This window comes from Polyodon spathula, chromosome 4, assembly GCF_017654505.1.
Source record: "Polyodon spathula isolate WHYD16114869_AA chromosome 4, ASM1765450v1, whole genome shotgun sequence".
Lineage (NCBI taxonomy): Eukaryota > Metazoa > Chordata > Actinopteri > Acipenseriformes > Polyodontidae > Polyodon > Polyodon spathula.
In genome coordinates, this window is record NC_054537.1 from 36086197 (window position 1) to 36106458 (window position 20262).

The 20262-nt window shown below is 37.7% G+C and overlaps 1 protein-coding gene across 18 annotated transcripts in view; it reads left to right on the forward strand.

The window, feature by feature from the left end:
- The window catches only part of LOC121314485 (band 4.1-like protein 3), a 54151-nt gene that overhangs the window by 17949 nt on the left and 15940 nt on the right, over positions 1–20262 (forward strand). For 11 of the 18 annotated variants that reach the window (XM_041247821.1, XM_041247822.1, XM_041247816.1 and 8 more), the window contains exons 4-13: positions 6601–6705; positions 6895–6937; positions 8691–8766; positions 8909–9127; positions 10042–10129; positions 11179–11331; positions 12419–12516; positions 15483–15658; positions 17430–17674; positions 19294–19860. In XM_041247821.1, coding sequence (XP_041103755.1) covers positions 6601–6705; positions 6895–6937; positions 8691–8766; positions 8909–9127; positions 10042–10129; positions 11179–11331; positions 12419–12516; positions 15483–15658; positions 17430–17674; positions 19294–19860 — 1770 coding nt within the window. The remainder of the gene's footprint in view (positions 1–6600; positions 6706–6894; positions 6938–8690; positions 8767–8908; positions 9128–10041; positions 10130–11178; positions 11332–12418; positions 12517–15482; positions 15659–17429; positions 17675–19293; positions 19861–20262) is intronic. The other 7 variants (XM_041247824.1, XM_041247825.1, XM_041247823.1 and 4 more) reach the window with 3 other exon arrangements.

The window sequence follows — 20262 nt, forward strand, 5'->3', positions numbered from 1 at the left end:
AAGTTTATACTGTATTTAGAAATATTCAGGAATAGCCTTCATATGTTTTTTCCTGAAAAAGCATGAAGTTTGACGGTGTCTGTGTTAATGGAAATGTTAATGTAAGACGTTTGAGTCTTTTATGCATAGTTACAGGAACTGGGTTTTAAAGACGAAGATTGATTGCTTTGGTCTTTCCTCATTTCTGCTCCTGTGGTTAACACTGCACTTTTTCCTATTTTGATTAGCTCTTTGTGATTTTACTTTGTGCAAATATGTGTGCAGCCCCTAATGAGTCGTGTCTCCCAGGCAGGCCACTGGATTCTCTTTCCCAGAACATAACGGAGAATGATGTTGTAGTGCTGATAAAAGTTCACTTGTAAACGTGTGTAATTCAATCAGTCCCCCAAACCAGGATCAGCCACAGGCCATATTCGAGAGAAGGATGTTAAACTGAACTAGTTGATTTGAACTCCATTTCAAACTGACCCATTAAGGTGTACTGGCACACTGAAAAGCATTGAATTGCTGTACGGTTACAGAAACAAACTTGATGTCAGCTGAATTCATGAGAAGATGATTAAATCGCAGATGTTTGTTGTTACAGTTAGTGTCCACAGGGTTTCTAGTGACGCTCATTTTGCGTGTAACGTGAGTGTTCAAGACAGGTGCCTGCAGCACAACAGTCAGAACATGGCAGATACTGCAGCTATCTTGAGTAAGCACGCATTTAAGATAGGGTGTGGTACATTACATTTAATACTGATCTAAAAAGCTCATTGACATCTGCAGGGACAACACTCATCTCATTCCATTCGAAGACCAAATGACCATCCTGGTTTTTTTGGTAGCACACAGTGTTTGTATAATATATTTAGGGCTTGAAATTTTCGGTTTTAACTGATAATTACTGAAAAAAACCACCCGAAGACCTATTTAGAAGATTCGGTTTTTATTTTTTTAAACCGATAAACATGGGTTTTGGCAACATATTTTCCATAATGTCAATCATGCACCACTATCTTTCTAAAAAGAAAACACTTTCAGAAGACGGGCAGTGTGCAGAGACATTGCAACTGCATCAATGAGTCATTTGCTTAGCAACAGGCTTAATGACCAAGAAACCAAACAAACCAGCAACAAGGCATCGCCAGTTAGTTTTTATGGTGTTACGGTTTTATTCAGTAATGAACCGAAAAAGTTATTGTTAATATGAAACTGCTGTACAGTTATGCTTCTACAAATGCATATTATAGTTTATGTACAAAGACTGCATTGTTATTGTTATTATTATGTAAATAACATATTGTACGCTGGGATTAATTACTACAGTATGCTGTAGTCATACAGTGGGGTGGGGAGAAAAAAAAACATGAACTGTAGTGTGGAAGATAAGCAGGCGGTAATGGCTGTAAAATGAAATCTGTTACTTCTCACAGTCCGATTGTGGGCATCCTCGTGTGAACACAGTAAGTTAATGTTTATGAAATGTGCATTCAATATATTATAGAAACTCAACATTTCAAAAAGACTGAACAAAAAATAAAACCTGAAATTCAAGCCCTAAATATGTTTAAGCAAAGTAAACTATTTTTTTAGAGCTTCTGGTGAAATTATTTTTGTAAGACTGACTTATTTTCAGTGGAAAGAGGATCATCTCAATTGCTTAAGTGCCTGTCTTGTTCTATTTCTTTTACTTTAGCTGTCGCTTGGGCAGGCTTATTTGAGTGAGTCTTGTACTGACTGAGGTATTTACACTATGACACAAAGAGATGGCTATCCTCTCCCTCTTTCCCTGCTTGCCTGCCTGTCTGCCTGGTGCAGCAACTTCTCCAGCTATTTTCTTTAGCAATGCCCAAAGCTTCTGTTGATGGTGCATTGCAGGGTTATAAATAGTCTGTCTGGCAAACATGTTTATTTGCATTGTCACAGATTATGCTTGCTGATGCATGGAATCCTGCAACTGCAATGTGTCTAGCTCTCAGTGAGTCCTAATGACAGCTGTCTTCAAAACCATATGGAATAAAACCTTAATGATAAATGTCAGATGATGAGACCTTTCCTTTTAATACTACCATAAAAAGAAACATTCAACAGTCAACTCAAATAGATCTGAATTGCATTCTTACTTTGTTGACAGTACTGTACTTCTGATGGCGAAACTTAGCCAAAGCCATCTTTAAATGGCCCTTTTGTTTTGTGAAGTTTTCTTGCCCTTTGAATGTATTTAGCAGCCACAAGATACCTATTTAAAATAAATGGGCACATAATTGAAATCACAAGGTATTAGAGGTTGAATGAGGCCGTGTAAACTTAGGGCTTTTATGTTCCTTTTGATTTATGTAGAATTCTGCACACTGCTGCACAGAACCACTCCCTGTACATAGACAGTGTTTGTTTTTTTTGATGGGAGGAACGTACATTTCACAGGAATTTAAATGACTTGACTTCAAGATTAGTTAATTTACTGACAGCTAGATGGGTAATACTTTAATAGCTACTGTACACTTCTAATGAGACCTGAGGGACTTTGTCCAATGTAGTGTTTATTCGATCATTTCATTCTGATCTTGGAATGCTTAAGGTATTACAGACCGTGCTTGCCATGAGGTTAGAAATAATGTGTTTATTTAGGTCAGTCTAATTGAACCTTTTAATATAATAAGGCTAAGCCTATTAAATACCACCAATACACTTTAACCATATGGCCACGATACTGATAATGGGTTCAATTACTGTTTTTTACAGATTGTAACTGTTTACTATTACAATCAGACTTGAAGCAACTTCTGCATTTTGGTGAATGATTTATTGGCTTGAGTTGAAAATCAGTTCATGGCTTTTATGCATATTGTTTTTTAGTCTGCGTAATATTCAGACTACTTTTTTCTGCATTTCATCAAATTTCAGAGATTGCAAGGTTATGTTATTTTTATTTTTTGTTATTTTTACTTACCTTTTGCTTTTATTCTTTCCAGTGATTTTTTTTCTGTAGCATTAGTACCTACACAACTGACACAACTCATTTCTAGCTTGATTTTCTGAGATTGAGATGGCAATGTCTTTGCCCTACAAACCAGATTACCTTTGCTGATTTACTCGCACACAAGCATCCATTCATTTACTTAACACATGTGGTGGTCAGCTCAAATTGATAACTAGACGCTATTTGCAGTACTTCCTCTACATGATTTTTAACAGTAACAAAGACACCTTGTAGCTAGGAATGAGTTGTCATATATGCATTGCAGCACTGTATGGGTGTCTCAATTACAATATGGAAGAGAAGCTAATCCTGTAATGGAAATATCCAGATTTTTCCAGAATGCCATGTGTCACAAATTTGTCAATTTTTGGAGAGATGGCCACAGAACAAGTAATTGCAATTTATTACTGGTATTTTAAATATAAGTAGGGACATTTTGTTTGTGAGATATCGGTATACTATACTTGCTCGAATGTATTTAGCAAATGACCCACCCCTCCACAATCCAAACCTACAACACCGCTTTGTAAGAGACTAAATAATGGCCTTTTTAATGAACACTGGTTGCTGATGGAAAATGGAATAGTACTGTAAGTATGCTTATTCTCTTTATTAGAGGTCCTGCTCTGGCTGCAACAGTCACTTGTGGTGCTCTGAGGACTTGCATACTGCAATGCTGAACTGTTGTTCAGTAAACACAGGGGGTATTTGGATTGCATTGGCTCCTTGCCTACCCACAGATCTGCTGATACTGGAAACTGCATATTTTTTCCAATTACCCTGTCTTAGCCAAGGATTAAGACAATCAAATAGTTTAGGACAGTGGACTGCATTTATTGATAGTGCTTGGATTAATTATTATGCATGACAAGTTTTATGTTACTGTATGACACTAACAAAGTTGTATACTGTATTTATTTTATAACATTTTGGTGTGTACTGTTAATATAATTAAAAAATTCTGCAGCACAGTATATTGCGTCTCAGATTGAGTCATGCTTTGTTACCTCGCTTTCAAACATAATCCTTTTTGTTTTGTAAGAGATGTGTAAGAGACTGGACTATTTCAAGATTCTGTGCTTTGTTGGACAACATTAGACCTACAGTATTGGACTCTAGGCTTCAAGGAAATAAGTTTCAGCAAAATAAGTCATAGGTAAGGCGAACATGAGGCTCTGTGTTCAGCGGGACAGTTTGGAATAGTTCAGGCTTTTGAACTCTGGTAAAATGTAGCAGAATTCATTGGGTTGTGAGTTGAAAAGCCTGAACTGTCCCAAACTGTCTCGCTGAACACCGAGACATATGGTCACCTTAAGTGTTTGTCCGTTTGTTTTGTACTTTGTTTTGGAGACTGTTCAGCCATTGTCCAGTCTGACTAGTAGAATGTGGTTAGTAATGTTTTGTGTAAACCTTTTCTTTTGGCCCTTGTGTTCTATTAAACAAACAGACAAATAAACAGAAGTGTGCAACAAAGTTTGAAAAACAACTTTTCCTGACTGTCTCATTCTTGACGCTATCCTGCTACACAACTTCAGTTAGAGTAGTTGGTGAGAGAGCACAGCAATGTCCAAGGATGTACCATTTAAGGTCTGGCAACTCATCAGATTCTTTTGTTAAAATCTTCTGCCACAAGCTGCTGTAGCAGTGGTACTCAACTCTGGCCCTCAAGATCCAATCCAGTTCAGGTTTTTACTCTAAGCAGGTTCAAATGTAGTTAATTGAAGCTGCTATGAGGCAATTAACTAATTTAGGACCTGGTTGGAATAAAGACCAGGATTGGAATAGATCTCTGTAGTGTAGTAGTGCCCACTGGGATGTTGCATTTATAGGACATGCATGAGAGCTAACAGAACTAAAATAATTCCAATAAATCCTACCTAATATGCATTAGCATCACTATTGTTTGTAGGACTCAATTTCCCATATAAAAGATGATTAGCAAAAGTACAAAAACAAACTAACAAAAAAAAAAAAAAAACACTTCACGTCAATTCATCTCCTCACACTTTGGCTGTCCTCGTAACCAATTGCTGGGCTTCCTATGAGTCGTCTGTTTTCGTGATATTTCTTGTTTAGGTTGCCTGCTCTCATTTCAAAATATCTGTGTTTTTTCTTATATTCTCCTGAGTGATCAAATCAGAAGCTGTTTTTCTTTTTGTTGGTCAGTGTGTAAGAAGACTGGAGGAAATTTAGGTGTCTGTGTTTCTTGCTAAACCCAGCAGTCATGTTTACATGGAATATACGAGGGCTTAATCCTTTGCAGTCCATTTATTCAGTGCTTGTCAGGTCCAATTTATTTTCACACGCGCTGTTTAAATTTTTTTTTTTTTATCCAGAGTACATTCAGTACTGTATCTACAGCCAAGCCCCACCCTGTGTTCGCTGTATTTTTCACATACCTGCATACTGGTAAATCCTCTCCTGGTCACTCGTTTTATAACTCCTCAATAATGCGATCCAAGTCATTATAACATCTCCAAAAGGCTCTGCAAATGTCTGTGATATTCTTTGAGCCGTGGATGCAGAAGCAGCTACCTCCTTTGTTATGTCCGTGTGTGACGAAGTGCCCGCCCCTGTGTGTATTTTCTGTTATGTTGTGTGTTTAATGTTGGTTTATAGTCATTGGTACACGGGATATAAACGGGTCTGTGTAACACGAGTGTTTAAAATGTATATTTGTATTTAGGCACGAGGATTGCACAGCACTTCACGTGCAAGTAAAATGTAGTAATATGTGAGCGCGAGGAATTGCATTTTATTAATTCACGTGCAGTTGTACCGAGACTCCAATTGAATGATTTGATTGCAGTCGAGTCTTGGTACAGCTGCATAAAAACAGCATGCTTTCACCCACTCGCGGTTGGGTGTTCGGTGAGTGGAGAACGGGATAGGCGACGGAGGTAGAAATAATAACAAAAGTAATTGTTAGATGGAAGCTCGCCATGTTTGTTTGTTTGTTAGTCCATTGTTTGTTTCGTTTAGTCCGTTTTGTTTGTCTATTTATTTTGGCGAATGTGCCGTGTCCTGTTTTTGTATTGTTCCAACCGTTTATTTTCTGTCTGTTCTGTTTATTAATTAAATGCTGAGCGAAGCCATTCGCTGAGCTTCCCCAAACTCCACCTCTCTCTATTTTCCTGCTTTTGGTCTGACGCCACCCACTCCAGCCGTCTCTGTGACACAGTGTTATCTCTGTAGTGGATGGGGCTACGAGATACACCCTTTTTCTTTGGTTTCATTCGGCTCCTATCGGTCTCAATCGGCCATTGAAAAGTTTTCTTGGCTTTTTCCGGAGAAAAAACAACTAGATACCTGTGCGTTACGTCTTTTTGATGTCGGACAGAGTCCAACATTGGACGGGAAAGGAAAAATTGTAATGTCGGACCTGGTCCGACATAGGACTGCAAAGGGTTAAAGTTCCTCATTCTTTTTGTTTTCAATCATTTTGAAAACTCAAATATCGTAGAACTGAGTGTCATCCATGTGAACAGTCTACTTTTGTTTCTATGTACGGTGTAAGCTCTTCCTATGGTTGATCTTATTTGGTACTGTGTAATATAGTAAGGGAAAAAACATCTTCTCATCTTGTTGTACATGTTACTCTTTCTCATTGCTGCCTGTAAAAATATATTTTGTAGAAGCGCTCCAAGGGCCAGGTGCTGTTTGACAAAGTCTGTGATCAGCTCAACCTTCTAGAAAAGGACTACTTCGGTATCACATTCCGGGACTCAGAAAACCAGAAGGTGAGTTGATTGCGTCATTGATGAGAACTGACTATTTTACACCAATATTTGCATCATAACACCAATGCAGTCACTGTTTATTATTCCTTCTGTGTCTATAAGAAAGAGAAACAGAGACACAGTAATGAAACGATAGGTAAAACTGAAGGTCAGAAACACATTTTTTTTTTCTTTTTAAATCTCTTTCAGAATTGGTTGGACCCTGCCAAGGAAATAAAAAAACAGATACGAAGTAAGTGTTTCTAGATTTGGCTTCTGTGTATTATGAGTTTTTAAAGCGGATAATTAAAACTGTATTACAAAAATAAATAAGGCAAACATTTTGATAATTTGTACTGAGCCAATTATCTAGATCAGGGGTTCTCAAACTTTTTTTTTGCTGCGCCGCCCCTTTGGAAATGTAACAGGCTGTGATGACCCCCGGCCTCCCACGCGATATCATATACAAATACTATACATACTACATAGGAAGGCTAAATGAAGCAGGGGCATGCAAGTCAAAGCTGGAAGTACTTGCAAACAAACAGAGTTTGCCAGTGATTGTGGCAATAATCATAACATTGTCCAAGGATTGTGGCAAATTGAGAAACAGTGTGTAACATGAAATAAAACTGAACATTTTTTTGACTGGCACTAGCACATTATACACAACTATGTACACATACAAACAAGCATCTGGACACTTATTAAACAAGACGGGAAGTCTGGCTTCATGTTACATCATTTACTGTTAAGGATTAAGTGTATATGCGCTGTACTGTAATGCTAAGGATCTTAAGGTTATGTCTGTTTTTTGCGATCATGCAACCCCTCTACAATACCCTTGCGACCCCCTTTTGGGTGGGGACCCACAGTTTCAGAAACGCTGATCTAGATTAGCCAAGCAAAATGCTTTAAAGAGTAAGTAGCGGGTTCCGAAAAATACAGCGTTCTACATCTCCCCATGTTGCTACAGTTGTTTAAATAATGTACCTGTCATTTTTCTTTTCATTGTTAACATCCTGATAGCATTTTACACTTATAACTTTATGGTCTGCTTCAAAGTTATTTTCAAAATGTCCTCTCTAGAGCACTGTCCTCCTAAATCATTGCAAGAAGAGCGACTTTTAAAAAAGTAAATAAAAAAAAAAAATACATAAAGTATTATATACTCAACCAACATACATAGTAGTAGACTATCTCATGATGACTCTCAATAAAAAAAATAGCCTTGTAGGCTCATTTTCTTAGTTGTTTAGACTGTATTGTGGAGATTCTAAATTAAGTGTTATTTTTTTCCCCATAATGAAATATGTTCTAATTGCAATTGTCATCCATGGCAAAGGCTCTGAAGAAAGATGTCGTCTGGTAAGGTATCACATGTCAGGGGTGTTAACGATGTCTCGTAAGGTATCACATGTCAGGGGTGTTAACGATGTCTCGTAAGGTATTACATGTCAGGGGTGTTAACTAGCAAGGATATAAATAATCCAGCTCCTGGAAGTTTTGCCAAAGTGTCAGTCTTTGTTGTCCTTTGATCCATTTATGTTTAGGGGCACTAAGGTTCACAACATACAGTAATATTTCAGCAGTTGCATCCTTATCAATTTAACCGGTTAATGCACTGAATCAACCCAGTTAACGTAATTTGCCATAATATTATGGATAAGACATATTCAGATTGGGGACTTGGTTAAATTAGTTTTGGTGGTGTCTGTCCAGTTTCTAATACATCATAAACATATTCTCCACCCATCTCAGTTTGCATTAAAGGTTGTTCTGCAGGCCGTCATTGAAGATTCGGATTGGGTAAACACCTAGTCTTAAATCTTTTTCCACCCCAAGAAGCTTTCTTTGATAATACAGAACAGTTGTCGGTACTGAAATTTCTTATTATATTATAGTTCCTACAGTGATGGGGCTGTTACAGGTCAGTCCTCTGCACTCTGCATGCCGTTTGGCAATGTTACATTTTGTATTGTAAGTATTGGCTTGTGTTTGTGTAGGTGGTGCCTGGCAGTTTTCGTTCAATGTAAAGTTCTACCCTCCTGACCCAGCCCAGCTTTCAGAAGATATCACCAGGTAAGATAGCAGGAAACAACGGTTTTATCCTTTTCCCAATTTATTATGGAAAGAAGTGTGCATTATTTGAATGACTATTAAATAAAAGCACTGCGACCATATAAAAGTGGCTGTTTTATGTAAAAAATATTCCCCCTTTTAGGTATTACCTGTGCTTGCAGCTAAGGGACGATGTAGTGTCGGGCCGCCTGCCTTGCTCCTTTGCCACACACTCTGTGCTGGGCTCTTACACTGTCCAGTCTGAGCTGGGGGACTATGACCCAGAAGAGTATGGCACTGACTATGTCAGTGAGTTCCGCTTCGCACCCAACCAGACTAAAGAGCTTGAGGAAAAAGTCATGGAAATGCACAAAAACATCAAGTGAGTCAAACCTTTGCTTAGTTTTAGCTGCGGTTGAATTGATATAATCATAAGCACCATTGTACACAAGTTCACCTGTAGTGTATTGCTGTATGTGGCAACAATCCAAAAAAGTCACAATAAACAAGACACCCTAGCTGTCTGTAGTTCTTTTTTTTTTTTTTAATGTATGCATATTTATTGTTCATTCATTTGAATATTAGTTTGCACTGATGATAGCACCAATTCTCATGATCAGATAAAGGGCAATTGTCTGTACTAATTTCAAAGATTGCTTGAAAAATGACTGATGGCAGAATACATCCAATACACTCAATGTTGTCATCAGTCGCTATTCTGTTATACTGGTGATTACCGTTGATAAGGACTTCATCAAAAGCAGTTTAAGTGGGAATTGCTAATGTACCTTGGCTTTTTCCGTTCATATTTGTAGTACCTGACAGTGGCAATTGCTGAAAGATAAAAGTTGCACCCGTTATAATTAATAAATCAAAATGATGATTTCATGCACCAATAGTAACAGAGTATAGTGTCATACAGCTTGGCTATTCTTTAAAGAAAAAAAAAAAACATATGCTAATTTTGCAAACAATACGTTCATATTGCTTGGGCATAAGTAGTATGTTTTGCTTTATTTATTTTGAACATCCCTGATCTCTCTGTTTTAAACTTGTTGCTATAGTTAAAAAAAAAGGATTGGAATGAAAACCACTTCTTGTAATTACATTGAGTCTTTCTGCCTATTATTTATTGCTAAGCCTGTCCTCTACAAGAGATCAGTGTTGTACTTGGGTAGCTGATTTCGTTTCTAACTAGAACAACCAAATTTACACAAAGTGCATTTCACAGGCTTTGCTGCAGCATAAGGAGTTAAGTAGAACACTATTTGTTATGTATTTATTTTTTTCTCCTAGGGGAATGACGCCTGCTGAAGCAGAGATTAATTTATTGGAGAATGCCAAAAAGCTATCCATGTATGGAGTAGATCTGCATCATGCCAAGGTAGTTTTATAGCAGCACACATAAATGTATACATATGCATCCACAAGGATACAAACTGCTACTGGAAATTAAAAAGGCAATGTACTTGCACCTGTGCTCTTCAATATCTATACAAATGACCAGCCTTTACCACCCAACTGCAACCCTTTCATCTACGTAGACGATCTTTACGTTACCATCCAGCATCCTGCAAAAACTGAATTCGAAGTGGGGAACCCAACCAACCACCCTTCCCAACACCGCCCTAGCACTCTGTTCCACAACAGCAGAATATGCCTGTTCTACGTGGGGACGATCAAGCCATGTTAAGCATGTCGATGTCACGCTGAACTATACTTATCATCACTGGGTGCCTTAAGACTACCATGGTGCACTGTCTGCATGCCCTAGCTGGACTTGCCTCACCAAACATAAGAAGAAAGATAGAAGGAGACAATGACCGTCTAAAACAAGAAACTGACAACTGCCACCCGCTCCACAAACACAAACATGTCCACTGACGGCTGCCCTCAAGGAAGATCTTTCTAACCACGACAGAACCACTGATATCCTCAGAGAAATCTGCCAGAGAGAGCCTCTGGCGGAAGGAGTGGGAGGAACTTGGGGACAGAGCAATAGAATGGAGCAACAGAGGTATCCTGGAGATGCCTAAACAGACTTCGAGTGCAGGTTGGGAGATGTAAATCCCTAATGAAAACCTGGGATTGTGTGAGACAGAGAAGTGTGTTTGCGGAGCTACTGACAATGCCACACCTGCTTTGCTGCCCATTGGCTCCACGATGTGCTGCAACACATTTGGCTTCCCCTACATCTAGGGCAGTAACATGCACAGAATTATGGGAACTAATCATCTAGTTGATGCCAGAGACTCAACGAAGAATTCAGTGTCGTTATTCAAAAACAGCTGCACAAAACATATAGGAAATATCTACCATACTAGAGATGCACCATTGAATCTATAGGTATGACCCCAGCAGTTTACATGTATACAAATCTTAGATTACCCACAACCATAAGAGGTTTTTTTGTTTTTTTTGTTTTTTTTACAGGATTCAGAAGGAGTGGAAATCATGCTAGGAGTGTGTGCTAGTGGGCTGCTTATCTATCGAGACCGGCTCAGAATAAATAGGTTTGCCTGGCCCAAGGTGCTCAAAATTTCTTACAAGAGGAACAACTTCTACATCAAAATCAGGCCAGGGGAGGTAAGGCGATAAACAAATGTTTTATTGGTAAGCACACACTTACACACTATGCTGTGCATAGGGATTATTAAATAGGAAAGCCAGGAAAGACATCAGAGAATTTAGATTGTGGGGCTGTAACATATGCATCAATATGATTTACTGGTACATGAAAAATCTGTAATATTACAGTAAAAAAAAAAAAAAAAAAAAAAAAAAAATTAAAAGAACATACGGAAGGGAAATGAGTTTGGAAAATGAGTTCCATTAATTTGATATATAAACTTACTGTAGTGGAACAAAGTGAGTAACCAGAATGGTGCTTATGACATCAAAGAAACATCTACCATAAGCTAATTTACTGACTAATGATAGTATGACAATCTAATATATGAAGCATTAAAATGTTATTTGCTTTTCAATGATTCGTTTGTTCTATAAGAACACAGTTGAGCTGTAAAAGTCATCATAAATATGGATTGTTTACTCTGGATGACTAAAAAGGAGAAGAAAAAAAAAAAGTCTTTGTTTAATGATAAACAATTATAGATAAAGATATTCTTTCATTAACAAGGTTAACAACTCTTAAATTATACTTTCATACACAGTTTAACCAATTATAATCACATTAATACATTCAGTAATTCACGAATGTGGCAATTATTTAGGACGGGGTTTCTCAAACTGGGGGTCCCAACCCAAAAGGTTTCTCAATTTGTCACAATCCTTGGACAATGTTGTGATTATTGCTATAGTCATTAGCGAACTCAGTTTGTTTGCAATTACTGTATTTCTAGCTCCCAGAATTGCCTGTGTTGGCTGTGAAAGGCTAGATACACATTTTTCATAGAGTAACGTGTTTCTTAAATGTAGTTTGTCATAGGAACGCCGGGGGGGGGGGGGGGGGGGGATCGTCCCAGCCTGAAACATTTCCAAAGGGGGGCCCAGCAAAAAAAGTTTGAGAACCCCTGATTTAGGACATTAACATGCACTGTACTTTAATATATGAGGACACTTCAATAATTCAGTATTATCTAGTTCTCTACTTTTTGGGGTGTAAGGCAGAAATATGTTTGTCACCAGGCTGAAAACTGTCCCTTTTTCTTAGTTTGAACAGTTCGAAAGCACAATTGGCTTTAAGTTATCGAACCATCGAGCTGCCAAGAGGCTCTGGAAGGTTTGTGTGGAGCACCATACATTCTTCAGGTAGGGTGCTCATTCTCTGTTCATGTGGAAATGGAGATATATATATATATATATATATATATATATATATATATATATATATATATATATATATATATATATATTATAGATTTGTGAAATACATGGCACAGCTGCCTAATACTGTCCCTTTTACCTATGGCGACAATCTCTCACTATTTAGACCAGCTCTCTTCTCAAGAGCCTTTTACTCACTTAGACACAGACCATGCGGATTTAGATTACACCGTAAATGGCTATTATTCCCCACAAATTTTGCTTTTGTGACCAGGACAGTGATATTTTGAAATATCACTATTTCCAATGGGAAAACGGGCAAATGTGTGTCTTTTTGTTCACATAAAGTCAGTAAAAAACAACATATGAATCCAAATTAACATGTATTTATACTAAAGTAATACAAAAATGACTACAAAAGATTTAGAAGTGAGTAGTTTTTCGAGATTTATGATTATACTGTAATCATATATACACAACTATACTTGTGTCCTGGTCACAAGCAAAGTTTGTGGGGAATAATAGCCATTTTCTATACTTCTGAGGCATAAGCAATTAGGAAATAACACTTACTGCTCAGGAACAAAAATTGTGTTACATATTGTTATTTGTGCAATAATAGCATTTTGGTCACTGGGTGGCAATGTGAAGGTTAAGTACAAATCTGTTAGAATTATAGGTACATTTAGTTGTTATGTTTTTGCTTATTCCTGGTTTACAGCATTGACGCATTTCATTGAGACTTCTAGGTTTGTCTTATGTTACAGATATGTTCTAGCTAAAACAATTTTATGTATGTACAGTACCAGTCAAAAGTTTGAGTAGACCTGCGGGAAACCAGGTTTTTCATGATTATCTGTGCTTTTAACTGTATAAACTTGTCTATAAACACTTAATATTTTATTATATGATCTGTGTACTTTATATAAGCTGATAATCATAAGTGAATTGCATTCAAAAATTAAATTTTTAAATGAAAATGTAAATCTTGTCCATTTCAATGAAATGTTCACCCAAAGCAAGGGGATTTCAGTCTGAAGCCCAAGTCAGTTAAACATCTGAAATGTGTCTTACACGGTCTTAGAACACTGGCCTAAGTATAAAAGTGTCTTTGTTAGATGTTCTCTGAGTTAACTAGCATGTTACCTAATTAACCTTTTGTCACCAATTATTGTTAACAGGTGAGGGTCCATGATTACTATAAATATAGGTAGCATAGGCACAAGTTTGTCATTCCTGAATGTAAGGGAGCAGAAAATGGCAAAATACGCTCAATTAAGCAAAGAAAAAAGTCAGTCTGTAATTACTTTAAGAAATGAAGGTCAATCTTTAAGACAAATCTCAAGAATTGCAAGTGTCTGTAACTACTGTGGCCAAGACCATCAAACGATCTGAAGAAACTGGCACTCATGAGGACCGAACAAAGTCAGGCAGGCCAAGGATGACCACAGAATTGGAGAACAAGTTAATTACTCACAAGTCTGCGAAACCAGCGAGTAACTGCCCCTGAAATACAAGCTCAGCTAAATGCTACTAGAAGTACAGATGTTTCAACATCAACTGTTCAGAGGAGATTGCGTGAAGCTGGCCTAACTGGAAGAATTGCTGCAAAGAAACCATTGTTAAGAGTGCAGAGTAAGAGGAAGAGACTTGTCTGGGCCAAAAAACATAGAAACTGGATGTTCGAGGAGTGGAAGTCGGTCTTATGGACTGATGAGTCAAAATTTGATATAGTCAAAATATTTGAGTGTAACCGCTGAGTATTTGTAAGACGCAGAGAGGGTGAGCGCATGAGTTCTGCATGTGTGGTTCCCACTGTCAAGCATGGAGGAGGCAGTGTCATGGTCTGGGGTTGCTTTGCTGGTGACAGAGTTGGTGATCTTTACCAAGTCCATGGCAAGCTCAACCAGCATGGCTAACATAGCATACTTCAGAGGCATGCCACTCCATCAGGATTACAGCTAGTTGGGCAGTCCTTCATTCTTCAGCAAGATAATGACCTGAAACACACCTCAAAGTTGTGCAAGAACTATCTGGCGAAGAAGGAAGGTGAAGGACAACTCAATCTGATGACCTGGCCTGCACAGTCTCCAGACCTCAATCCCATAGAACTTGTGTGGGACGAACTGGACAGAAGAGTCAAAGCAAAGCTACCCACAAGTGCCCTACATCTCTGGGAATTGCTGCAGAAGAGCTGGGAAGACATGTTGGTTGATTTCCTGCTGAAACTTGTTAACCGAATGCCTCGTGTTTGTGAGGCTGTTATTAAGGCAAAGGGTGGCTATTTTGAGGAATCCAAGATTTAGAGACAGTTTTCAATTTTCTTGAACACTGCTTTGATACTCCTTATGTTTTGTTTTGATATTGTAATATTTTTCATTTTGAGGTATTTACAGAAACGTATACGACGTAAAACATTGTCAATTATGAAAAAGACCTAGTTTCCAGCAAGTATACTCAAACTTTTGACTGGTACTGTATGTATGTATGCTTTCATACATACATACATACAAACTGGAATGCAGATTTAAGTGGAAATACTTCCAAAGGCTGCCCATTTTTCTTTAAGTACAGGTGCCGTCCTTTTGTCTTTTATTTAAATAGCTTCAAAATACATTGTACCATCAAAATTTGAATCTTTAATTTATAACTTGGGTTTAAGTGTATTTGATCTCAAACATGAATACATTTTAAAAAGCCTGCCACCACCTCCCCCACACCCCAAAGAAATTTTTTCTGTCAAAACATGTTTTATTCTTTAGAGAGAATGGCCAAGGTGTACATTAACACCTTCTGAAGGATTAATAAAACTGTGCCAAATTGCATAACAGCTATCTTGGAATCAAGTGCTGTTTATATGTAATATTAAACAGACATCTGCTATATCACTGAATAAAACAATTGATGAGCTGCAGATACTAACATTTCTGTCCTCATCACTGTTTCCTTAGGCTTGTATCCCCGGAAGCCCCACCAAAGAAGTTTCTCACTTTGGGTTCCAAATTCCGCTTCAGCGGAAGGACACAAGCCCAGACACGACGGGCCAGTTCTCAAATAGTCCGCCCTGCACCCTACTTTGAACGTTCCTCTAGCAAACGCTACACCATGTCTCGCAGCTTGGATGGGGGTAAGTGCTTGTGATGATTCTGAATGTAATGTGACAGGCTGTAATCGGGAGCAAGTTTTAATGGTATTAATTTATCCTGTTTTAATCTCTGGTCTTTTTTAAGTCGCTGCCGAATAAGACTCTTGGTGTGCCTTTTTAATCCTCCATTCAAATAGGTTTAAAGAAGATACTGAGTTTTTTCTTTATATCCCTGCCAGTCATTGGGGAAAGGAATATTTTCATTTACTGCAGCAATGTCATGTTTTATCAGTGTTTCCCAGACCACACTAAATTATGCTAGTTTGCAAACCAAGGTGCACACATCCAAAATGGATTACACTTCATAATGCGCCAAACAGGTTTTCAATGGAATGTTTTATTTCCTGCTGTCTTTTGTTGAAAAAAGACAGGGCATTTATAATGTAGGATTTATTGTTTTTGTATAAACAGTTTCAAAAGACAAAGGATGTGTAAATGCACGTTTTAAAAACCATAACAAAACCTGTCTGTCATTAGTTTTATGGTAATGGTTAATAACGCAACTACCTTGTAAATATATTTTAGTTTTGTATTGTTCCTAATGGCACCAAATATCTGATGGTGGTACAAAAGACATTTAAACAGTTTATGTTGTAGAATAACAAAAATAATCTCTTTTCAAACCCTTTTTGTTGCAATTTTCTCAATTTTGTGTAAATAAATGAAATAAAACTGTTTAGATTTCAAAAGTAATTGGATACAGCTGGGTTTCGTTGCAGAGCCTTAATTTATTCTTCTGTTCTACATCATTATCGGATGTATTTATTTTCACAATGTGATGAGGTGTAGCTTTGAAGATTTGATCAAACTTTTAGTGGCGACTTAAAATTCACTGGAAAGCTGGAAACCACCTAATGCTTCGCTGAACGTGGTGTTTGCTATGAAAAGCTGGCTTAACAGTTAATAGTACTCTCAAAATGTTAAATTAACGAAAGATAATAGCAGCACAATTCTGCCACCATCCTGTTCTGGCTATGTGGAAGAAGTTATTTTGTTAGTGTCCTTTAGTTTTTTTGCATACTTGGCACCTAATTTATACCAACCTCCTCAGCTCAACAGAGTAAACCAAAAAGCAAATTGACTGTTGTACCTGGAGTTAAACTGCCCGCCACAGTAAATGAGACTAACATTTCAGGTAGATATGTAGTGTGCCCTATAAGATGAATTTGCTGGTTTGCATGTCATTGGTGACCTTTTAATCACCATTGTTTCTTACAAATGTCACGCTATTCTTCCAGGCAGGAATAGTGATATTAACCACAGATTACTTTTTGATTGACTGATATCCAACCATATATTGCTTTCATCTGTTTCTAAGCCTTTACCTTTGTATGTAATTTAATGCAGTTTGTGTGATGAACGCTTAATAGTTGGGTTAATCCTAATTACAATGAAATCAGATACCCAGTGCTCTGCAATACCTATTTGGATTTTCTAGTTTTGAAATGTTTAATAAATGTGTATTTATCTAAGGTGATAAGTAGTGTCAATGTGAAGTGTAACAATTGTACAACTGTTATGATAATAAATAACATGACAAACTTATTTAGGAAATATTAATGCCGCTTCTTGGTGGAGGAAATGGCTTTCGGCCATTGTCTGTTACTTTTACAGCAAAAATAATTACTGCACATATTTAATGCAGCTCGATTGCTGCTTTTTGTGTTTTAATTTCTTGACCCAATACAATGCTTCTGAGAGCATAACAAATACCTTATTAGTCTCGGTGTTCAAATATCTCCCTGCAATCCAGCCTCAGTGAGTGAAAACCAGGAAATATTCATGAAGGATTCCATGTCCGCTTCAGAGGTGGGCACCGCCCAGTATGGGACGACCAAGGGCATCGCCTCGGGGGACCTCATCACCACAGTGACCCCTGAAAAGAAGGCTGAGGAGGAGAGGGCTGAGGAGGAGGAAGGGACGACGAAAGAGGAGGAGGAGGAGGAGGAGGAGGTCCCTGAACCCGCTCCTCTTACCCCTGTGAAATACGACACAAAGGTACGTTCTGTAGGGTCACTCGAGCGGGACAGCATGGTCGGGCACTTGCAGAGTATTCATTAAAATTACCTTGGCCTGGCTTAAAAGTTCTTCAGCTCAGCAAAGTGTAATTTTATCAGCCAGTGCTTTAATGGTTGTAAAAACAACAGTGCAGAAAACCGGTTGGACAAAATCAACTTAATCTATTTTTAGTGTAATTGTATAATCTAGTTTGACAAATCTCCGCAAAATGGGATTATATCTTAATTGCAAACAGTCCATTCAGAGATGTATCTCTCATGGAAGGCTGTATAGAAACAGATGTTAAGAAGGCTATCACAGATATCACAGATGGTTATCACAGATTTCAGGATTTCCGTGAAATGTACCCATTGTCTTATAATATTCCCTGTGAAAACTCCCATTTTCTGAAAGAATAGTGTAAATATACATATTTTTATCACTTAAAAATAAATACAGCACATATTTGCCTTATTGACGCACTACCTGTTACACTACCTGGCAGCTGGTTTAGTTTACTTCCGCTAACACACTGAATAGAGCTGCACGATATCTGTAAAATGTCTTCAAAGAAAGACCAGCTGCATTAAAGATCGGAAATATTTGTGCTAAAGATTGTTCTGTCCAGTACCAGGGGACATTTCACATGTCTGCTGTTTTTTACATTTATTTATTTTTAGTATGTTTGATATATTCACTGATGTTGAAAATAGAATGTCTTTAAAAGGTGAACATAAAAAACAAAATATTCTACAATTTTAGGATTTACTGTTTTTGAAGTAAGAATTTTAATATTTAGGAACATTTGTTGTATATGGATAATAATGGATAATAATCTTAAAGTAATACATTGCAGTCACTTTTTCTGACTTAAGTAAATCTTAACAATCAAAAAATGTAACTTAAAAAAAAAAAAAAACAATCTAGGAAGCTTGTTTCTTAACTTTATCTCTGCAAACGAGATGTCTATCATCAGGCATACAATTGTACTAAGAGGCAGCTTAGTTTACCTGCAGGAAGTTAAGAATCCGTGAAGAGATGGTTAAAAAAAACATCAACCTGGAGGGCATAAGTGTAATTGGTGATAACAGTGACCTTCAGCTGTGCCTTATTGAAAATCCCTGGTATCCCCAATTTCAATCTGTGACACAGTACAGGAAAGAGTTGAAACACAAGGTAATTGAGTGGCCATGCTAGCCTTAAACATTATGTATTTATTGAATAACAATGGTAAAAAATAAATAAATAAATAAAGACTATACCAGTTTACTGGAACTAAATCTTCATGACCTTTCCCCTTTAACATGTATATGGTTCTGATAACTGTTCAAAGTAGCTTGCAAAAAACGACTCGGTATCAGACAAAAGGCAGGCCAGGGAAGGGGTGTTTATAGTCCAGCTCTCTCTGGACCTTTTTTGTACTTTGTATATTCCTAAACTATTGTTGAGTACAGTACAAAAAATAGTTTGACATAACCGATAAAAGTGATATACCGGTTGCTTTATCAATGTCCAAATCTTAACTAATAAGTGTTTTCTTGTCCTTTTTTTGATCCTGTACTGTATTTGTATGTATGTGTGTGCTTTCCTCTTGTTATCTGTATCCCCTTCATCTGCAGTTCCCGCCTTTATTCTGCACTGATCCATCCTGCTCTGAACCTTTGCATTCTGCTTCCCCTATCTCATCAACAAAGATCCGCAGGAGACGCAAAGAGAACGCTCGCAAAAGAGCAGGTTCCATCAGCCCCACCAAACACGGTGCTGTCAGTAATCCCAGGCAGACAGATTTGGAAAATAAACCACCTGTTCATATAGACAAGCAGGATGTGGTGGTTTCACGTTATAAGCAGAAGAAAGACAAAAAAGGCGGGACCTTGTTTTCCTTCTCCTTGCATCTCCCAGATCTGCCCTCCTTCCTGGATGACGATGGTTACCTTTCCTTCCCCGACATCTCGGAAGTTACTTTCTTACCTGAAAGCATTCAGCACTTTCTCCCCATCCAGTCGCCCTCCCTTGCTCCCTGTTTGCTGTTCATCTTTTTCTTCCTGCTGTCCGCCTCATTTTCAGTGCCCTATGCTCTCACCCTCTCCTTTCCCCTGGCTTTGTGCCTCTGCTACCTGGAGCCCAAGGCGGCCCCTTTGAGAGCCTCACTTGACAATGACCTGAGTGACAGTTCAGAGGAAGAGGTGTGTACCTCGGCCTAGAACACACTTCTTTTTATGTGTTCAGTCCTAATCTGTGTTACAATGCTGCCAAAGTGGTCCTACTTTCAGAACCTGATTTCTGCCTTTTGCTCCTTAGAGGCTTAGTGTGGAACAAATACTGTATTTTTATTTTTTATTTTTTTTTGGGGTGTGTTTTAGGCACAAAATCAAATCTAGCATTTTTTATTCCAATTATTTTTTTATCACGTTACTATCGTATATAATCTCCACACTGTAAATATTTCAAACAAGAAACACAAGCTGCTTATTGATTGTGAGCTTTTCACTTTATTTCTGATCTATAATAAAACATGTTTTTTTTGACAAACACACATACACATCTATCGCCAACTTATAATATACACATTTTATAATTGTATCAGG